This window comes from Misgurnus anguillicaudatus, chromosome 15 (assembly GCF_027580225.2).
Source record: "Misgurnus anguillicaudatus chromosome 15, ASM2758022v2, whole genome shotgun sequence".
NCBI classification, from domain to species: domain Eukaryota; kingdom Metazoa; phylum Chordata; class Actinopteri; order Cypriniformes; family Cobitidae; genus Misgurnus; species Misgurnus anguillicaudatus.
The window spans coordinates 32,094,630-32,109,631 of NC_073351.2; the positions used below are offsets into that span (position 1 = coordinate 32,094,630).

Sequence of the window (15,002 nt, forward strand, 5' to 3'; positions counted from 1 at the left end):
AAAAAAGTAACTAATTGCATTACTTAGTTACTTTTTATGGAAAGTAATGCTTACGTTACTTTTAGTTACTTTTGCGTTACTTTTTCTTGGCTAAAGCTTGATCTCTTTCAGGCCTTGCAGTTGTTTTTATGACTGAAAAGTTCTGCATTCAGAAATTGCATATTTCATCACAAAAAATGTTTGGCTCTGACCTGCCATCTCAGTTTCTGACTCAAACTGTTTCCACACAGGCACAGAGAGTGCATACGTTTAGTTTATTTCAGTACATATTTTTTAATCAAATTAATTAAACTAAAAAAGTAACTTGAGTTACTTTTTTGAAAAAGTAACTTAAATATTAATGTGTACATTTAAAAAGTAATGCGTTACTTTACTCGTTACTTCAGAAAAGTAATATTATTACGTAACTCAAGTTACTTGTAATGCGTTACCCCCAACACTGGTAACATCTAATATGAGCTGCCAGGGGCTGCATACACAGTAAGTGTGTGTGAAAAGCAGGACTGAGGGTAGGGTAGTACCTGCAGTGAAACTATTCCAGTCTAGCAGTTTGTATGATCTGGTGTTACCCAAGGCTGAGCCAAATCGCCAAATTAGTAGATCAGAGAGAACGAGAGAGAGAGAAAGAGAGTAGAAAAGAAAAAGAAACCAAACACAAACTACAAACAAGAGCACAACACTGGACAACACCACTCCACAGGAACTGCAAAGTCAGACAAAAGTTATCTGAGAGGTTACCCACAAGAACAAGAGAGAAGAGATAAAGAGAGAGAATAAGGGGAAAATAGGTGAAAGAAGAAAGAGGGGTGAGGAAAGAGAAAGAGAGAGAGAGAGAGAGAGAGAGAGAGAGAGAGAGAGAGAGAGAGAATAAGGGAAAAAATAGGTGAAAGAAGAAAGAGGGGTGAGAAGAGAGGAGGGTGAGGAGAGAACGAGAGAGAGAGAGAATAATAGCATGCAGCAGCACTGTCACTGAGGCTCTTTTCCAGCACATCTACAGTAAAAACTACATGAGCGGCTCTTTCAACCAGAGCATGCTTTATTAAATGCCCACACAGGCACACATACACACTATGTAAACATTCATTCATAGTTGTAGTTAACATGTTTGTATGTTACAAATGCCAATTCAAATCTTAAATTTCATTCAGAGTTAGTACAGGGTTTCTGCAGGCTTCACAAAGTCAAAATTAAGACTTTTTAAGACCAGTATGAGTGAAATTTAAGACCTATATCACGACAATGAAATCAAGTTTTTTAATTCAGTGTGCATGCATCCATATGTTTTTAAGACCTTTTATGACAAAAAACAAAATGTATTTTCTCGAGGTGTGACGAGCAGTGATGGGAATAATGTTGTTATAAGTAATCAGCGTTACTAACTGGGTTATTTTTTCAGTAAAGAGCAATCAAATAAATGACTGTTTCCCCTGTTATAACGCAGTTACATTACTGACTCTGCTCGCTTCCTGTAATCACGTCACTACTAGAGCAAGCACCTGATGGTTAACGCAGCACGTTTTTCCGCCAAAGGTCACATTCTTCAACTCACGCGTTTGCAGCGGCAGCGCTCAATTCGTGGCAGAACCCGCGCTAAACGCCTCATTCGCGGCACAAGACCTCCAGACGCGCGTAAATGCGTCTTCACATCGACATAACATTGAAATCACTCGCGCTTGCTGCCTCTACCGTGGCTGGTGTGAACGCAGCATAAGTGTGTGTGTGTGTGTGTGCTGGGGGTGGGACAACCACATAGCTGATGATGATTGGCTTAATTTCCATCGTTAGCCAACCAGAGGCAGAGTTCATACACAAGCACACGCACAGTCAGTCCGAGCAGTTTAAACAGTGTAAAAAAAGTCAGAGCAGTGTTGTTAACTTTATCGCTGGATTTACCAACTTTCTAGACCCCTTCAGTGACTTTATTTATAAAAAAAAGCAACTAGGACAAATCTTGCTATCTTTTCTGGCGTGGATGGAGACTTTTGGAGACTGATGTTAAAGCACGCGTCATTCTCTCCTCTCAACGAGCAGCAGGTGCTGCTGCTGTTGTTAGCCCCATCCAAGGCCCTTACAGACAGCTGGTCCTCGCGCTGCAGTCCGTCCGAGTCACACACACCCTCAACGACACAGCGATGGCAAGTATTACGAGCTCAAAGGTAGCGGTCGCAAACACAAAGTATAATAAGCACCAGTGATGCGCGGGTCAATGTATAAACAACCCGCACCCGAACAACGTTTTCAACTAACCCGCCCGTAACTCGGACCGCAAAAAAAGTAAAATAAATATTGTACCCGACCCGCTCAACGGCCCTCATTTTTTAAAAGTAGTAATTGTTTAAAATAGTTAATTGGCATCTTGATTTCAAACGACCCGACCGACCGCAACCCGTATATCATAAAAAATATTTTTGGATGGCTCATTTTGGATCAACCCGCCCATCACTGATAAGCACTACTTTTCCATCGTTGAGGTGAAAGGCAGGAATTTTTATGTAACGTGCAACTTACACGTTATGTAATGCCCATGAAGAAAGAGTCTCTCCACGTATGTGGCAAGTCTGATCTAATAAGGCACCTCACATCATCACATGCTGCTACAAAATTAGTGTTTTCTCTTTAGTATCTTTTTTTAAGTAACGCAATAGTTATTTTCCCTGGTAATTAGTTAGACTGTTAGACTTAACTGTAATGTCTACAGTTACTTTCCACAAAATGCCCTGTAAAATACGATCAATTTTCTTTTCCAGTTCATAACTGTAATATGCATTGCATTATGAGTATTAACATTTAATTTACAGTGATTTACTGTATGTTTTGAATTTGCGGTAGACTGCTGTAAAACAACAGCAGTAGTGCTACTGTAGTTGAATAAAACAGTGTTATAAAAGCATATAAAATGGAAAAAGAAAACATCTCTATGAAATGAAATACATTTTATTTGTTATGCTTTTAGCAGTGAAGCAAATGTGAACTGCTTTTCAACAGTGTAAATAATTTTTGGAAAATTGTAGATAGAAACAAGAAAGGGATTATATATAAGTGCTTGACCGTCAGATTTGAATTTGACCTCAAGACTTCAAACCACTAGTGACGCCAAGATTTCGCTTCTCGGAGTGTCTGGAGAGTGACTGAACAGGCTACTTGGGAGGCTACTTTTATCAAGTGAATCGGTGGCAATGTGGTAGTGTTACGGACCTAGGACACGTGCGACCCCGGTTCGATTCCCCTTCAAGGCAAAATAGTAAAAAACATGTACAGTTATGGTACTGTAATGGGGCAGTTACATTAACTCGCTGGCAAGATGTTGGCCTACTCTTGTGACGAAACACCCCGCAAGACATAACAAGTCATGAGACTTGGTTCAGAAGAATAAGACAAGGCAAGATTTTTACACTTTGCTGATATAATATTAAAATATATAGGGATGATTTCCCAGACAGGGTTTAGATTAATTATAAATTCTAAAAAAAAATTAAAGCGCTGCAGGAGCCTTTCAATCAGCATTAAAGTTAGCGTTACATTGATGCAGGAAAATACAATTATTTAAGAATTTAATACTTTTTAAGGCCTTAAATTTAGATTTTGAAATGTAACCATTTTTCAGACTTTTTAGGACCCCGCAGAAACCCTGTAGTACATTGCATGATACAGTTTGTATGTGGGTGTTTGTTTGTGTTTGTTGTGATCTATGAACTACATTTAAAAACACAAAGCTCTAGTTCAGAGAGTAATTACATACAAAGTAAAACCTTTCTTCTTCCTTCCATTACAGACCACTAGACAAAATAACAGGCTCGCTATTCAGACACTTTATTTGGATTTTATCACAAAAAATGCAACATAAAATGCAAATTAGTAGGTGATGGCTCAGCTTGGTTAGCTGATACATAAATAAAAACATAAGCATAAGAACAAAGTTCAATATAACTAGCAGCATCAACTGAGTCCCAGATAAGATGGTAGAAATCAAGCAAACTAAGAAAAAACAATGTTTACAATCATGAGAAGACCAGAAAATATAATTAACAGATTATATAATGGTCATGCAACCTTAGTATGGGTTATAAGTCTTATGATGTTCAGAGAAGGGTAACTTTAATGTGATTTGCATCCAACTGGCCAAAATAAAATTGAGGAGAAAAATAAAGAAGGATAATAAAAGAAGAAGGAGACGGGATTATACGCTGTACATTAACAGGTTTAATACAAGTAAAGCTCTATCAACAGCATTAGGCCACATCCCCACAAAGCCAGGACTTTCCCTATCCGATCTTTCATTTTCCCTAGTTAAAAAAAAAAAACTTGACATTTTCTCAAGAAATATCTATGTACACATAAAACCACTGAAACCGACTCAAATCGATGTAGTATAAATGCCAGACCAGTATGTGGTGCTGTAATTCTGCAACAGAGCATGCGCATAAAACTTGTTGTTGTCCATAATCATTTGTTGCTCACCGTAATAGCAAAGTAGCAGAAGAGTTTGCTTAGGTAAAGCTAATAGGCTTACTAACATCTGCAGCACGAACACATGCATGTTGTTACGTGGCGTAGCTGTGACTGATTAGGGTCGAGACGTGGAGTGACGACATCACAGCATCACAAAATATACGGATTGGCTGTACACAAGAAACCACAAGGGCGTGGTGTTCCGAAGTATTTGCAGGGACACGGTTTAAAAAAATAGCAGTTTCAGGATCAAAAAACGCCAGATCCGGACAAAACAGCAATACGATACAAAATTTTAACAGGGTTCCCACACCTTGGCTAACTTCAAATTCAAGGACCTTTCAAGGACTTTCCAGGTCCAATACCATCAAATTCTAAAAGACTAAATGTGGGGACACATTTCAAGTGAAAGCAAGGTTACATTGTGTTACCTTTTAAGATACATTGTTACAGTTCCCTTTTGAGGGAACTCGCGCTGCGTCACGGCTGTGAAACTTTGGGGACACCTCCAGTGGTAAGTGCGTCTGAATGTGTACATGAAATTTAACCAATGGTGAGGCTAAACGACAAAGAAAGGGTGATGTGGGAGCCAGGAAGTATATCGCTATCTGAAACATTGCCAAAGACAGCGTTACAGGGACGCAGGAAGTATGGCAAGAGAGACGCAGCGTCTCATTCCCTTCTCAGGGAACAATAGTTACATACGTAACCCGAGAAGTTTTCATGTGTCAACACAACTATGCAAAAAAGCATTTTGGTACGAATCAACATTCGTATAAAGAAGATATAAGCATTTAAAGCGAACAGTTTAGCACGTGTGCTTAAAAAGGTCTAGAATTTTTATGATATTATCCCACACTACACAGGGAATAAATAGATTTTTTTCCAGAAAACTTCTTGCATAAAATAGATTCAAGCACTTTCAATTTCCTGTCTCTATGTATGTATATTTTCAAAAACTTCCCAGGGCCTTGAATCCCCCCCCCCAGATTTACAAACTTTCAAGGATTTCAAGGACCCGTTGGAACCCTGTAACTTCTGCAGCACGAACACATACATGTTGTAGCTACATGTCATGTAGCTGTGACTGAATAGGGTCAAGATGTGGGGTGATGACATCACAGCATCACAAAATATACGGATTGGCTGTACACAAGAAACCACAAGGGCGTGGTGTTAACTTCAGAAGTATTCGCACTGGGACATGGTTTAAAAAACCTGGTTTCATAGTCAAAAAATGCCAGATCCGGACAAAACAGCGATACGATACAAAATTTTAATTATACAGCAAACATGTCTCTGTGTGGATGGGCTCTAAGTCATATGCTGTTGATCACCACAAAAAAATTATGTCATTCCTTTGTTTACAAAACATTACGATTTTACACACTGAAACACTTGAAAAGACATTTTTGTACAAGTTAAGCTTGCCAATTAACAAAAATAATAGATGTCTCCTTTTAACCCCTATTCAATGGCTTGACCACTTGACATGCTTTGTAACAGTGTTATTAAAGTTTCGATTTAATGAATTTTTGTTTGTCTTGCAAACTAATAGATTGTAGAAAATCTTTCTTTTTTGTGGTACTTAAGTTGTACTAAACCCAGAGTATGCCATTCACACATTGAACTGAGATTGTAAACAACACGAAGCCATTGTTCACAACATGCACACTGAAAAACTTGCAGCAGAGTCTGACTGTTTGTCACAGACAATGGTGATGAAATCTACTTCATAACGTTATACATAAGTATTAAGTATGTAAATTGCTTGCTAATATGTTTGGTAATGAATTCCGTATGGCATTATCTTACGTGGTCATACTTTGTTATTTATGGTTGATTGGTAAAAACACCATTCAATTTATAATTATTCTTTATATGTGCCTACGTCCGTGTAAAAATACTTATTTATACATTTTGCATGCTTAAAAGTTCATCCTTAATAGTTTTATGTTGTGTTTTATTGCTTAAAATATCTATGCTTTGTACATGTGTAAATAGGATGCAGGTATTTTACTATATTTTGTGCTGGAGTTGTCTTACCTGGGTTGTGGATTCGATCCAGAAGCTTTACTGAGCGTGCACTGACCACACCCCCAACGTGAAGAAGAAATCCAGGAGGGAAGGAGGTCAGCGTGAAGAAGGGGTATTCCTGAAACACAAAAAGGTAATAAAGTGGTTATATAAAGTGGATAGATAAACCACTGGACAATATTGGCAGCTGAATGCCTGTAATGGCAAAATTGAAAGATTCTGGTCATGCAATTATGCTTTATATTTTGCAAACACAAAACAAGACATGCCGAAATCGAGGGATTTACAAACTATAGGAGCTTTTTTACTGGTTAACAACTATGTTGAGTGCAATATATCAGGACTTCTCAGAAGATATAATCTAAGTTTCACAAAATGTTTTAAATGCATATGGGGTCACAGCAATACATAGGTTTGTCTTTAAACTGCAAGATTTTAATTCAACATATGCATAGATGTAAGGAATATTAATGAAGTCTTGATTTAAAGCCCAAACAAAATTGTTATCAGAAACTATGTCTTTCTCCATATAAGTGTGAAAACACAGAAGAAGCCTTCATAAACACCGTCTCCTCAATAACATTAATCATAACTAAATATAGTTATGATAGGACATTTTTCCTAAATTTAACAAGCCTATCAAAGCATTGCATCTACAGTACAAAAGACCCTTTTACATCACATGACGCCTAAACCAATGGTGACAATTCTGACATGATATTGGTTTGATGAACAATGAAGTCTGTAGGAGAGTAGAACAGATGCAGGAATTGCAATTCACAGGCTTAAACAGCAGGAAGGATTAAAAAAAAAGTAATATAGGAATGAAAAAATCTTCAACAAAATCAAAACTTTTGGCATGCCCTTTCCAGACATACCAGCGTCCTAACAAACGCTTCAGAGGATGATGAAACTCCCTGAAATTCGATGAGAGAGTGACAGAGCAAGAAACTATTTAATTTGATCAACACTGAAATTTAATTTTTTCTTTTTTTAAGAAATGTTAATGAAATATAAAATCTATTTGTTTTGTGAGTGACAAGTAAGCAGCACTGCCAGCAATAGCAGGTCATTACATAAATTTTTTTTGCTAAGAGCCTCATACACACAAATTTATAAATCCAATAAATTACAATAAAGAAACTGCTTGAATTAACATGTTAAATATGAACAAAATACAAGATAAATCCTGATAAAACATTGTAAAATTTAACTGGCATGCACAGAATCGTGTGTGTTTGTCTTACTCTCTGCTCCAGTGCTGATTGGGTCTGCTGTCTCAGAAGAGCTTTAAGAGGCCCCGCCTCCTTTCCTGCACTGCCACCACTGCCCATTCCTGTAAATGACAGACAGGAGACAAAAATCCAGATGTTATAAGATAGAAAACATAAGGGACACAAGCACAATATTACTAATACATTAGGCATTCGCTTAAAAATATATCAATCCCTGCATTTACTTTACATGCATAGGAATAGCCTTACAGTTTCCTCCTATAGATCAATATCAGAGTTATCTGAACATCCAACCCCTTGTATATTTCTACGTTAGTCGGAATACACCGGCATGTAAAACACATAATCTTGATACCCATCTTAATTTAAACTGTAAATGTGCAAGCAACGTTACATCCTAAAGAACTGGAAAACAGTATTTCACAAATATGATCAACCTTTTAAACTTATAGACATTGTAACACTCATTATCACTCACTCACTAACTAAGCAACCTCAGTACCGGCAGTATTACTTCTCAGATTAAGACACAAACTTTAGTTTCAGACACGCAAGCTCAGAGCCCAGGCACAAGGAACATTTCAGATTTTTTGGAGCCAACCAATAAGAGGTGCTGTTTCTTTTAAGTTTAGTCTGCTATAGTATTCAGACTCACATCGCACATGCAAGTGGGATTCGATTAAATGTGGCCTTGTTTACATGACAACGATGTAGTAAAAAAAAAATCAAATTATTGCAATTACATGGATCGACGAAGACGACTAAATATGCTGCATTATGTTTGTCAGGCCAGTAGATGGCGATGTTACCTTGTAAAGAAACACTACACGCAGGCACATAACGTATTCTCCACAGAGAGATAATCAAGAGACAGTCAAGAGGACAAAAGCATCAATCTGTTTTGTTTAGACATACAATGAGGTAAGTTACTACATGTGATCCAGTACTAAAAAGTGACGAACTATTTGTTGAAGACGCGTTAATAAACTCAATATATAAAACAGCACAAACACAATCCTGTAAACTGCCACTGTTGTTTTGGTTATACTCACGCATGCCCATAGACTAACTGTGGGTTTACACAAAATGCGAAGGGTGCAATCGCATCGCGTTGCTCGTTCTAGATTACTCGCGGGATTTAACTTCGGTCATGCGAATTTCTTGCTCAAGTTGAATATTTTCAACTTGGGCGAAGACGCGTTTGAAGCGAATAGGGCATTTTCATGGCAAACGCGCCACCCATATCACGTCATTCGCATTGCCCCACGCGAGGACGCGTCTGACTTTGTATGTAATCTACTCGCGCAAATCGTTGAACTCGCATCTGGTGTAAACCAACAGTAAAAGAACACGTGCAGGACACCATCGCTATTACAGATTCAGTTTACGTAGTTTACAAGGAGACAACAAGGCGTCATTATCAAAAACCTGCACTTTAACACCCGTCTTCAAAAGTTTGCATTTAAGGACCCAATAACGCTGTTGTCGTGTAAACAAACTGCATAAAAACTTCACCGTTTAACTTTGAAAACGTTGTTGGGTTAACAGTCCCTTAAAGGGCTCATAAGACACCATATGTGACCATGGACCACAAAAGTAAGTCGCACAGGGTTATTTGTAGAAAAAGCCAAAAATACATTGCATTGATTTTTCTATCAAGCCAAAAATCATTAGAATATTATTTAAAGATCATGTTTCATGAATATATTTTGTAAATTTCCTACCGTAAATATATCAACCCTTTTTTGTGTGAGTGGATGCAGCAATTTTTTGCACTCTCAAGTTTCAGATTTTTTAATCATTGTATCTCAGTCAAATATTGTCCTAACAAATACTTCTCACATTTCTCAAAATTGACCCTTATGACTGGTTTTGAGGTCCAGGGTCACATATTGCTCTATCATTATCAAATTATGTGTGTAGGCAAGTAACAATAAAAACATTTGTTAGTATATGTATGCAGAAACGGGCGTGCCAGGGGTAGCACATGGGTTGGTGTGGTCACACTGGAGGCAGTCACGGCAGCCATGGGTCAAAGGTTAAGGTTTATAGGGTGTGTCCTACCGGAGGCCGCCAGCAGCAGTTCCTCACTGAAAAACACGCACTTTCTCAGCATGGCTGTGTCTGATTGGCTGACATGGAGTGGGGGAGGAGTTGTACTCCTGGTGGCCATCCCTGGCCATAAGTGGCGGGGCAGATAGGCAGAGGGGAGGGAAGATGATTCGCACTCAAGAGCAGGAGAACTGGGAGACATAAATATCCTCACTGACAGAGAAAGAATGAGAGAGAAGGAGAGTATGGAGGTGGAAACATCAAATGAGAACAGGAATGAGGGGCTGAACTATACAAAAAAAATGGGAAAGAAAGAAAGAGAGGAAACTAACAGAGAGGCATAATTTCCAAATGATAAAATAATTTTCTTAAAGGGATAGTTCGGTCAAAAATGATATTAAACCCATGATTTACTCACTCCGAAGCCGTCTGAGATGCTTATGTTCATCATTTTTCAGACAAACAAATTTTCTGTTATTTTTAGAAAATGTATTAGATCTTCCAGCTGCTAAACAGTAAAGTTACAGGGTCCATCTCCGTCAAGTACAAAAAATGTGCACTTTTCTTAGTGACGTATGAAAAATGCGGAGGGCAAGGGCACAGGCCAGCAGCAGAGAAACCTCTGTAACCTGCATACGCTCTCATCTTGAATGCGGTGCGCCTAAGATGGCGCTGCTACCGGAAGCTAGTTATTTTCATTTATAAAGTTTTAAATATGGATATTTCTACCTTTGTTTATCATCCTGTAGCCCAGGGCTATTCAATTGGCGGCCCGCGGGCCAAACCCGGCCCCCCAGGTAATTTGATCCGGCCCTTAATGTAGTCTGTAAAAAAGACATCTCTAGAATAACTTTAGTAAGTTAGAGAACGGGCCGTACAGTTACGAGTTTATGCGCGTGCGTCTGTTTCATACAGCATGAGCTGCAGAGCGCGAGTCACGTGACTGGTGCGAGCAGCTGTGTCACGTGTTTATATTCGCGCTTTGGTCTCCCCCGCTCGCGCCCGCGTCTCAAGATGCAATAGCTGACAGTGGTGAGTTAAGAGACCGGTCTCTATGGCTGTTTTAACTTTATTTGTTGTATTTCCAGCTTAAAAACACTGCCTTTTCCGACAATTGTTGTCTGATATGTCAGCTCAATGACTTGCTTATCCACAATGACATTTACGTTAGATGTCTTAATAAAGGAAACTCGTTGAAACGATTTTGTGAACTAGACAAAAAGTTTCTCCAAAATTCAAAGCAGACTAAATGCTCAAATATTATGCGAGTCATCGTTCTCACACAAGAATGCAATTAAAACGAGTTAATCGCTCACAGCCCAGCACCTGCACCACTGTATGTGCATCGCGCTGACAAACATACAACTGATTTTACTGCTCTTGCGAAATCTAAAAACATATTCTGTCTTATTAGAAGCTAGCCTAATGTTTGCCAGTTATTAAGATGGCGGTTGTAGTGTAAATAGGGCTACTGTAATAATTAGCTTTGACAAAAAACAGCTTAAAACAATTATGTTCCATATTATAAACTGTTTTGTTATGTGTACTTAAGTGAGTAAATAAGTTAAATTCTCAATGAGTGTGATATGGATCTTATTTACCTATTTAAATGTAGAATAAAGCTTACTTGGGCATTTTACAATGCACTTATGTTGTTATGCAATTTTAAAAATATTTAATTTATTTAAAATATTTATTAATAACATATGAACATGTCTGGATGTAGAAAATCCTACTTAGACATCTAACAATGCACTTATGTTGTTGAATGCAGTCTGAAAATACATGTTTGTAGAAAAAGCCTATTGTACAATGCACTGATTTTGTTTTTATGTGAATATAACATTAGTATGTTTAAATGTAGGAAAATGTATATCTCCGTTACATCACTGTTATTTCTCCGGCCCCTCATTTGTGATGCTTTTCATGAACTGGCCCCCACGAAAAACTAATTGAATAGCCCTGCTGTAGCCGTTTGGATATATGCACATTTTTTGGACTTGAAGGAGCTGGACCCCATAACTTTACTTTTAGCAGCTTAGGGTTTCCCGCAGCACTTTTCAGTTGGGGCGGCCCGCCTAAGCTGTGAAACCCTACCGCCTTAACTAGGTTGTTAAAAAAAAATTAGCTGCAAAAAAGGCCGTCCAGATCATCTCGGAGAATAGCGCGTACGCTCTTTACACCGGGAGCGGGCACACGCACCACACGGTCGAAATGAGAAAGACGTGGACCGGACCGTCACTGTCAGGAGGATAACTAGCCAGTTAATAAAACATTTTGGAGAATACGGGCACGCTTCACACCACGAGCGTGCATGTGCACCACACGTCCGAAATGAGATAAAGACGTGGTCTGTCATCTCTGGAGGATAGCCAGCTGATAAAACACGTGTCCGTGAGAACTGTGAGTGTACTTATGTTTCGGGTTTATTTAAGCCTGTTATTGTATTAGTCTATAGTTCTTGCAAATTTAAAGTAAGTGGTGATTTTGTTGTTTGAGCAACCTGCTAGCTAGGTTTCATGTGCCTGTTGATTAGATATAATTGTTGAGCACTCTTGTTCACATTATTTATGTGCATTATTTATGCTAAAGTAGTTACACTCCTTTAAGATAATGTAATTAATGGTGGGAAATAATCAGTTTTTACAATCTATCATCGTTCGCCAGACGTTCTACAACATCTGCTTTAGTTTGTGTTTATTAACCCTTTAGTTTCACTTCATCACGCAGCTATTCCCGTTAGAGGTAAAAACATTTAATTCATTAATAATCTAGTATGTGTTCATTTTTTATCATAGTTTTTTCAAAATTAAGTTTTATTCGAGTGTTTTAAATAAAAATATTTACATTTTCATCATAACCCGTACACCCCGCCCCTATGATTGACACTCCCCTGGAAAACGCCCCCCACACAACCCTACCACCTTAACTAACAAATTTTCTGCGGGAAATCCTACAGCTGGAAGATATAAGACATTTTCTAAAATAACTGAAAATGTGTTAATCTGAAAAACGATGGACATATGCATCTCGGACGGCCCCGGGACGAACAAATCATGGGCTCAATATCACTTTTGGCCGAACTATCCCCCCAAGTGTTTTTGCTTTTATGACTTTTTGAAATGGGAAACATTGTTTACTTACAGGTATTCTGTTTGTCCAACATAATTTGCACTGCCCCATCCTTAACACATCCCACGCTAAAATGTGTCACTAGGTAAATATAAACATTCAGTTTCGATTTCTTAAAACTGGGATTGTTTGGGATTTTATAAAGAGCAGAAGGAGCTACACACAGACCAATTTTCTCTAATGTTGTACTCCTACTGATAGTTGCCCTGGTGTTTATCAATATAGTATATATATTTTTTTATAGTTTCTGAACACAGAATATATCACTTTGCAGCTAGTCATGTGTGATTTTTTTGTGTCAAACAGGGGGGGAAATAGAGGGAATATGACTGCTCATGCTATGACACCCTAAAAGGGCTCATCCACATTAGGAAAGCCTGTGGAGCTTCAAAGCTGCTTTAAAATGTGATCATCTTTATAATTTTCCCACAGATCCTGATCAAAAAAGCCAAATCAAAACAAACAAAAAATTGTAGAGTGAATAAACAGTAAAATATAAATGACAAACACAAAAAAATAATGGATAAATGAAGACACTGTGCCCTACACCCTCTGCTTATAGCCCTAGACACTGGGGTCAGTGCACTGATATTAATCAGCAGCAAGACTGGTGTTACAAAGGGCCGTAAAGAGAGAGGTTCTGGCAGAGGTCCGGAGTATCTTACCGGTTTTGGGGGTGAGGCTGAGCTCGGTGTCAGAGGAGGACGACTGGCGGCTGAAGGACTTGGAGGGGGAGAAGGAAGAGAAGGTTTGTGCTCTCAGAGGGGTGGGAGGTCCTGAGGGTAACGGGACGCCTGTGGCCTCCTCCCCAAAAACTGGCCTATGAGAGCAGGGAGGAACACACTCCATCAACTCACATGGACTCACAGGTTCATATGAGACCGCTGTGCCCGTTTGCGTGCTTTTGTGAGCATGTGAATGTGTGCGAGGAGAAGGGAAAGATACAGGTAGAAAGAGCATGTTGACTGCTTGCTGCTGAAAGCGTATGATGAGAAGAGACGGGAAAGCATGTGATGTTAGCCGAGCAGAGGAAAAAGAAAAAATGGGAACACCCTGTGAAACCTCCCAAACAAAGCACAAAATGAGACAGCGCGTTTCAGCCAACCAAAGCAGAACGCTTGTTTAACAAGTGTCGACGTGATTTTATTTTTTTAGAGGCCTGCCTAATAAAAAAGGAACAAAAACGCACAACCTAAAACTGAATCCACACTCACATCTCTATTTAAAAATGTATCCTGTGAGTGACAGCTGAATGCAGCTTACTGATTGGTCAGAGGTCATGTTTGCTTTGGTAGCTGAAGGGAGGGGGGTTGATGATGTCATAGCTGACTGCCAATGAAGAACGGGTGTGGTGAGAGGTCTCGGCAAGGCTGTGGCAGGGTCTAAAGGGGTCATGGGGTACCTGCCTACACTGTCTGGCTCTGGGGGCCTCTGAGCTCCTGTGTCTGGGTTTCATACCGGCAAAAAGCAGTGTTGGCACAGAAACGGAGAAGCCCTGAGAAAGACGACTGCTGGCGCTGTGAACCGGACTGCTGTGTGTGGAACGACATCCGAGAGTAGAAGGAGCAGCCTGCGGAGAGCTACACATACACATACACATGTGTTTTGCGGATATTTCATACATTCCCGATGCCGACTTTACAAAAAACACCAACATCTACATATGACATTGACATACATGCGCACATAAACATGGATACGTACTGACCAGTGTGTGTCAAAACCTACTCCGTGACCTACATAGATGGTCAAAGATGCCCAAAAGGGTTGTTTAGATAGGCAGCTTATTAGGTTTTGAGACACAGCTATTTAAACATTCACAGCCCCCCAGAGATCAAGACAACATATGATCACAAATGCAAAACACAACAGACTCAAACAGAACGCCTAGTTTGGACTTGCACAAAATTTAACATTTAATGCCAACACATGCTAGTGGAGGGCAGATGCAGCATGCAGGAAAAAATAAAAGGGAAAGCAGCGAGAGAAAGAGAAAGAAGACATGCAGGGGAGAACAGGACTGAAGGGTGGTGTGTTTGTGTGTTGAGAATGCATTTCTGTATTCAACGAATTCAAAAGCAACTCATAAACAAACAC

General features: G+C 39.2%; 1 protein-coding gene across 17 annotated transcripts in view; it reads right to left on the minus strand.

Moving 5' to 3' along the window:
* c2cd5 (C2 calcium dependent domain containing 5) overlaps positions 1–15,002 on the minus strand; it is a 41,780-nt gene that overhangs the window by 20,222 nt on the left and 6,556 nt on the right. For 5 of the 17 annotated variants that reach the window (XM_055173875.2, XM_055173873.2, XM_055173876.2 and 2 more), the window contains exons 8-13: positions 14,312–14,485; positions 13,571–13,725; positions 9,786–9,986; positions 7,734–7,822; positions 6,496–6,604; positions 522–575 (exon numbers count right to left, since the gene is read on the minus strand). In XM_055173875.2, the coding sequence (XP_055029850.2) occupies positions 522–575; positions 6,496–6,604; positions 7,734–7,822; positions 9,786–9,986; positions 13,571–13,725; positions 14,312–14,485 (782 nt within the window). The remainder of the gene's footprint in view (positions 1–521; positions 576–6,495; positions 6,605–7,733; positions 7,823–9,785; positions 9,987–13,570; positions 13,726–14,311; positions 14,486–15,002) is intronic. The other 12 variants (XM_055173877.2, XM_055173874.2, XM_055173882.2 and 9 more) reach the window with 9 other exon arrangements.